Genomic DNA, 7,403 nt, shown 5'->3' with positions numbered 1-7,403 from the left:
AGCTTCAGAAGTTATAATTACTCATGCAAACTGCAAATTCTTACACAAGAATTATAACCGTGAGAGTGAAGCTTTAGAGGTTATAATTCATACACACTACAAAGGAAGTAGATATTTTTCTAATGTGGAAGCTGCCTTCTATTTCACATATTGGGTTCCTTTATGTTTTACCATTTAGGGAGAAATAATTCACTAAGTAATAGATTTTAATATTTATTGTTTTTATTTGGTTTGTTTATTTGTTAATCTAACTTGTTCATTTGTTAACCTCAGACCTTTTCAGCCACAACTTGGACAACAAGGACAGGAATAAAGACAATATCTATAGAAAGTTTACAGTAGGCAATTAACCAGCATATTTTTGTAAGTGAGAAAAAAAAACAAAGAACCCAAAGAGAAACTGCAAATACGTGGGCACTGCAGAGTATGCATACACCACAAACACACAGCAAGCAGAAGACAGGCATCTGACCTGAATCCTGATGCTATAAGATAGACACTTGTACTACAAATCTGCCATTCTGAATCTGGAGTAATGACACTTACTTTATAAAATAGTCTTCACTTCTGTTGCCACAGCACTATGAAACTGTACTGTATAAAGTGAGCAAAAAAGCTTTGCAACATTAAAACCTCTTGATTTTTTTTTTGCCAGAACAAGCACCTTCCATGAACTACAATAGTAAGTAATATTGGCATGCCCTACTACTACTAGGCTGGGTGCACAACCATACTGTAAGCAGACTGTGAGAAGAGAGTATTCATATCTCTAGATGCTCTTGTGGCCCAGGTCATGGCTGAAAAGGGTCAAAGAAGGACTATTTAATAGACAAACAAATAAACAAACATGAACATAAATAAAAATATCTAAGTTCTGCATGTCTACTCAGAAACACAAGTCATTGGCATAATCGCTAGCATAATCATAAAATTACTTTCCATGTGGCAAATTGAAAATGCAACTAAGAAAAGTGAAATAACACAATGCTCATGGAAGACTAAATTTTCTTTTTCTGCAAGTAATTCATTCAAGACAACTCCAACAAGCATTTAGACTAATATGTTAAAAATCTGGCTAACAGTGGAAAATTAAAGCAAACGATAATATGTGTTTCATTCTACTACAAATCACGCTCATTTTATTATCATTATTACTGCTCTTTTGCATCCTTGCATAAGCTGCACCTGTGCAATATCACACATTTGATTTGTGTTAAAACAGTACTGGTATGCATTTGTTAGTAATCATCATACATTTAACTTATGTGTTAAAATTGTACCACTGTGCATTTCTCAGTAAATGATAAAGTTAAAATCAACCTGACTACGTATGTTCAGATAAACACTTTTCTAGGCTTGACATTACCACCAGCAAACTAAAGGTGTCTGACAAGGTGGTCTCCTGACTTTATGCATTTAGTGTGTATGTGTGAGAGACACTTTGTTGCACAGGCTTTAACTGTAAACAATTAACATTAGTCATAAATGTCTAATTCAGTAACGAAGAAATATGGCAATATGTGCTAATATATCAATTACCATATCAGAACAAATCTTTATAACAGTCAGGAAGAACTGCAATACGAATTTTCCTTATATACACTAAGTTGCCTTGTTTCTCATGCATACATACATTACAACTGCATAAAAAGTAGAAAAAGCTATTTAAATGAAAAAGTTTCTTAAGTTCTAAAATCTTGACTGCATTTAAATTGCAAATGCCTCTCCACACATTTCAGTGACACCTACTCTCTCTTTTTGCTTGGTTTTCCAAAGAAAGCTGCCTACTAAAGACAGACACAACATAATTTGTACCTTTCTCAAACATATAACAATTTAAATGTGTCCTTAACCACTTACAGGGAAACAGTTGAAAACACAAGACTCATTTTTCTAAATGGGTAATAAACTCCATTAAAACTGTTATTTGTTTTATTTTGAACAAAAAGAATCTATAACAGTAACAATACAGCTAACCAAGATTGTCACAGTTTACAACACATTTATATATCTTTAAACAAAACTCCACAACAAAAAACTATGTAGTAAGTGTTTAAAAAATCAGTCACCCATCAATATGCAGATTGTCTTCTCTATACTAAACAATACCAAATACAAGAAAATATTTGTAATCAACAGTAGTAGATTTCAGTATAAAATTATATGCCAGTCTAAAGGCCTGTCCACACAGTTTATAAAAAATTCCCAAGGAGATTTAGTGACCTGAACGAAAATGCATGTATTAAGTATGAACATCCCCTATTCTGCAAGAAAAGAATGTAATTTGTAACTTTAATATATCCCACATTAGGTTAACTAATTACAGAAAGAATGCATTTTCATTATGTGTCCATTTGTAGAGATTTATTTCCAGCCAAATATAACTTAATTATATAAGGTCTGAGAAAGAGAACAACAAACCTTAGTATACATCACATTTTATAATGATGAACATACACTAACACACAAATTCTAAATTAAGATTATACCCTTCTTAAGAAGTAATGATGGGGTCTTTAGTAAAACTGTCACCTAAGTGCTGAATTACTTCCAGTATTTATTTAGCTTTTACTTTAAACTAAAACAATTAAGGGAAAATAAAGTTCATTGATCATCTGTTCGGTCACACTTTGTTTATACAGCAGTATTTGAACTTAATTTTACATTATTAACAAGCAAAGCCCTTAGAATTTCTCTTACAGCCACAGTTGATAGCATCAGTCACAGAAAAAAAATAAAGTGAAGTCACATTTTTAAATATTTTCTACAAAACGCATGTTAACTTATCTTCCAGATTTACAATATTGTTAAGCTGCTCTGTTATGAACAGTAAAAGTGCTGTTTACAAGAATATTATAAAAATACATAGTTACACATGCTGTCACTATAAAAAAACAATAAATGCTAATATTTTATTTCTGTTATTCTCATGAAAGTACTCAATTATTTTATTTGGCTTTAAAGCCATGTACATTAACAATTAAAATAACCTTAACTATTTCCTGCCACCCAACTAAAAGAAAAAAAACTAATAAATAACACATCAAGTTTATCAGGAAAATATAACTTACAATTCAGTATATTTATTCTCAGTGCTTTTCCAAGTCACAGCAAATGAAACATCTATTAAACATACTGCTTGAAATTATTCAAATGCTTTTAAATGAGGACTTGCAGGAGTTCAAATTAAAGGCTCAGGCTTACAGTAAAACTGGAAACAGTAGTACACATTTCTTGAATATGAATGCCAGTTTAAACAACAGCCAATGCACTCTTTTTACATATTTGCCAACTGTAAAATAGTTTAAAAGTGGACTGTTGATTACAATACATGCACACTCTTTCCAGAGTGTAATGTTTTCACAGTAAATGAAACTATATAGCTTGCAGCAGAATAAACCAGTGTAATCCAGATGTGAGATGCAGGCACACATTGTTAAAATAAATAAATAAATAAACTAACATAGCAACACTCCTCTGAGCATATAATTAAATCCCTTTTCAATTAATTTTAAGAGCTTATGTCTTTCAGAATATTAATATTTCAGTATTGCTTCATGTTTGACTTTTTAAGTAAAGCAAGTCAGATATTTTACACTCACTGCTTAGTGCTATGGAGAAGATAATGCTCAAACTTGATCGTGGAGTGGGAGAAAAGCAAGATGAATGTGATATTCAATAGAAAGAAGAGGCAAAACATACAATAATTAGGACTACATTCTGTAGCCTTACTTGGAAAGGTTTTTAATGGCAAATGACATCCTCTCAAATATCATGAGGCAAAGCATGTAGAACAGCTGTATGTTTTATATGTATTATAGGTAATACTAGTTTAAGATCTATTACTGCAATCATTTGTTGCAAAAGTTCAAACAAAGAATAACACCCTACAAATCAAAGTTACCCTGTACACTTACACAACTCAGGGCTATGAACAATGAACAGGGCACTAGTCACAATATAAAGAGTTCTGTGATTTTTCATAACAGATTGCAATCAGTTTTCTATTCTGAATCAAAACAGTTTTATATGTACTTTTGTAAAATGTCTTCATGCCATGAGCATTTGACGTTGTCTGTCCTTCTCTCTAAATAGACAGAGTTTTCAGAAGGCCACAGTGGAATTTGCGAATGTGCCTATATAGATCACCAGACTGTGTAAACCTTCTCTCACACCATTTACATGCGTGTGGTTTCTCCCTTGTGTGCACCACTGCATGACGGCTTAGATTATGTGAATACTGGAAACTTTTACCACACTGGCCACAGGTATAAGGCTTTTCACCAGAGTGTGTCCTCTCATGTCTCTTTAATGTGTACATACAAGAAAAGGTCTTCCTGCAAAGTGAGCAAGTTGGGATAGAACCATCTGGTGACAGTTTAGTCCTAGAACCATCTCTGTCTCTAAAGTGACTGCTCAGATGAAGTTGCAGAAGGGGTGGATTTGGAAACACTTTACTGCACAATGGACACACACAAATATGTCCCTGAGGCACCATTAAATTGGAAGGTGAGATGTCAGATGAAGTTATATCATCTTCACTTTCCTCCCCTTCTTGTTCCAATTCTTCTTCTTTAGCATGAATAATTCCATTTCCAGGGAATATGGGTCCTAACCCTGTCACTAAACTTTTGCCTGAATTCCCGAAACACTGGCTTTCTGGGCTCATTGCTATACTCTCTTGATCTGACAGCAAATCTTGCTCATCTTTAACAAGTGGCTCGCTACCCTGCTGCTGGCTGTCGGAAGCCAGCTGTCCAGAGACATAGGAGGAGTGTAAGGAATCTCTCCCAGACACAGACTTGAAAGACAAATCCAGAGCACAGTCCACATCACTTGGGGCCTGACTACATTTAACAGACATTTGGGACAAAGGTCCAGTGGAACTACTGACATCGGGTTTTGTTTTTCCAGCTGTTCTAACGCTGAACTCTGACTCCGGAGGCACTGAATTTACACTTGCAGGATCCAAAGACCAATCGGAATAAGCAATAAACTTCTCTTTGTGTAAAACTGTTTCGTATTCTGTGACACTTATTTTTTGTTTGATATCTTTGTCAAACGGGTCAGTCTGGAGCTCTTCACAGTCTGAAAAACTGTTTTCTTTTTCTGAACTCAAAGCATCCTCCTGATTTTTTCCTTCCGAAAATAATTCTTTATCTTTCAGCTTGCCCTTGCAGACTTTTACAATGTCATACATGTGAAGGTAGCTTGCAGCAGCCAGCACATCTTCGAGGGGTAGGCTGCGGAATTCAAGCTTTCCTTCATACATAAATTCAAGGAGAAGGCTGAAGGCTGGCGCTGTCACGATGTCACTGTTCAAATGCACAGTATCCCTTTTGTCTAGCTGGTCCCTGTAGAAAAGATGGAAGTACATACTGCAAGAGGCAAGGACAGCTCTGTGGGCTCTGAACTGCTTTTCACCTACTAGAACTGTGCAATCACATAGGAAACCCTGGTGACGCTGCTGACTCAGACACTGCAGCAACTGGCGGCTATGGTCTGGGAACTCCATTCTTCCTTCATAACCTGTTCAAAACAGGAAAAACTTGAATAAATAACACAAACTGTGCTGAGCATAGATAAGTGATTATATTTATTTCCTTAAAGAAACTAAATAAGTAAAAACATATTATGTGTACATCTACCAAACTTAACTGATAAAACACTACATTCTTCAAAACATATTCAGAACTGGAAAAACTTGTACATGTTGAGTAGACAAACGTTCGCAGGTGCAGCAGCCACTGGCTCGGACTATGACAAACAGGTTTTGGAATGCTGCTTAAACCTCGCTAATGTAGGTACTGTAACGCTACTGTTCAGTGATTTGAAGTCTAACATTAAACGGTTACACGCTACAACTGTTAAAACTCGGTTTTGACAAAAGTAATAGCTGGAATGGCCGATGCAGCTGTTCGTAGCCTATTTTTAACTACACCGTATAAACTTTGCTTATTCCGCAGAAGCTGCTTAAATGCTCTACCTGCACTGAATAACACACTTGGCATCTTACCTCTGTAACCCAGAAACTGCCCCTTTCTTTCCGGGTTGCAGTTGACCCTTAAGTTATATCCCGACCATAGAACTTTGTTCTTCTTTAAACTGTGAAGGATTTCATACAGGAAGGGGATCTCCAGCAGCAGTGAAAGAATAGCAAGTGGAGCTACTGAGTGCTTGGTTTGCTAATTACACTGCAAGCTGGAGAGTCAGCTGCTCTGACATCACTGCAATGGAAATGCTACCTCCAGCTGTGCTCCTTTTAATGCCATATGTTACTCCAAATCGAGCTACCAGCCAACCACAGCTTGCTGCTTTTTAAAGTTCTAGTAACCCATTTATAGGCATATGGGATACACGGCAGAAAAGATTAAGCCGGTTCCCGATGGTTTCGAAAATGATCCCGTCGTTCATAATGTCCAGTGAAGATCTGAATTTCCAAGGAAGGTTTTTACTCCCACTTGGTGAAACACTACAAACTTTAAGGAAGTGACCTGTTAAAAAGAATGTTGTCTCTATGTGCTTGTCTCAAATTTCAAGACGGACTGAAGTATTAAGACTTCATTCTACAAGTGCAGACAGTGTTTACAAAAGCAAGAAAAGAAGCATTTGTCGTGTTAATTAGGGGGCGGTAAACATCAACACCTGGAACTCCAAGCAGGCATAGCCCTGTGAAACTTCTCTCTAGACTCTTCTGAAAAGACACTCAAAACAGATACAAGTTAGCAAGTTGTATTTTAGAGAATAACCGTTAGTAATACTCACGGATCTAGTGCATGCGTTGTATTTTTAGAAGTCCTGGAGTGCGAAGATGACTTGGACTGCCCCCAGATGTGTTCTCCCTTGTAGGCTACTGTTTAACGACTCTGTTAGCCTAGCAGCGCTCTGTTGTGAGGGAGCAGGTTAGTAACGGGCTAATCTCGCGATAGTTCCTTTTGCTGCCCAGTCACAATAGCAATGGGCTACAGCCGCCGGCAGACAGCAGGAGTCCTAACAAAGGCTCAGTTTTCCAGATAATGTGTCATTTTTTTTTGTGCGCAGGCGATTGCAGATACAGTTATATGTACGTCCTGCTGCATTAGAAGTTTTGGGAGCGTTTGCATTCAAGAATTTATGTTTTACATACTTTGGTCAGGGCTGCTGAAGTAGGCTGATGTGCAGACAGTGATTTTTACAGTTACAAAAAGGCAGGGTACGTGATAAACTTCAATTTGGATATACAAAAATTATATAAAAACTGGATCCCAATCATAAATAAATATGCCTTTGACCAGAAGAAGGACACTTAAATGAAGTTTCAGATGGAAGCTCAAATGGAATGTGGGACAGGTGTGAAATTGAACCATGGGAAAATACTAACCAGGGAGACAGAAATTGTGGGTTTTGTATTTGTCGCCGTTCAC

At 36.4% G+C, this 7,403-nt stretch overlaps 1 protein-coding gene across 2 annotated transcripts; it reads right to left on the bottom strand.

Annotated features, from left to right (window-relative positions):
- Positions 1-1,076: 1,076 nt before the first annotated feature.
- ZBTB42 (zinc finger and BTB domain containing 42) lies at positions 1,077-6,877 on the bottom strand. Of its 2 annotated transcripts, none has more exons than XM_044074356.1 (2): positions 6,766-6,877; positions 1,077-5,529 (listed from the first exon to the last, which is right to left on the bottom strand). In XM_044074356.1, the coding sequence occupies exon 2, from the start codon at positions 5,513-5,515 to the stop codon at positions 4,088-4,090; it is 1,428 nt and encodes a 475-aa protein (XP_043930291.1). In that variant the 5' UTR covers positions 5,516-5,529; positions 6,766-6,877; the 3' UTR covers positions 1,077-4,087. The 2 variants fall into 2 exon arrangements, with proteins under 2 accessions (XP_043930291.1, XP_043930292.1); XM_044074357.1 differs by lacking the exon at positions 6,766-6,877 and adding an exon at positions 6,017-6,217.
- Between the last annotated feature and the right edge of the window lie 526 nt (positions 6,878-7,403).

This window comes from Protopterus annectens, chromosome 6.part0 (assembly GCF_019279795.1).
Source record: "Protopterus annectens isolate FY-2018-M chromosome 6.part0, PAN1.0, whole genome shotgun sequence".
NCBI lineage: Eukaryota > Metazoa > Chordata > Ceratodontiformes > Protopteridae > Protopterus > Protopterus annectens.
Note: the sequence above shows the minus strand (reverse complement) of the source record. Positions and strands in the feature narration are given on the sequence as shown.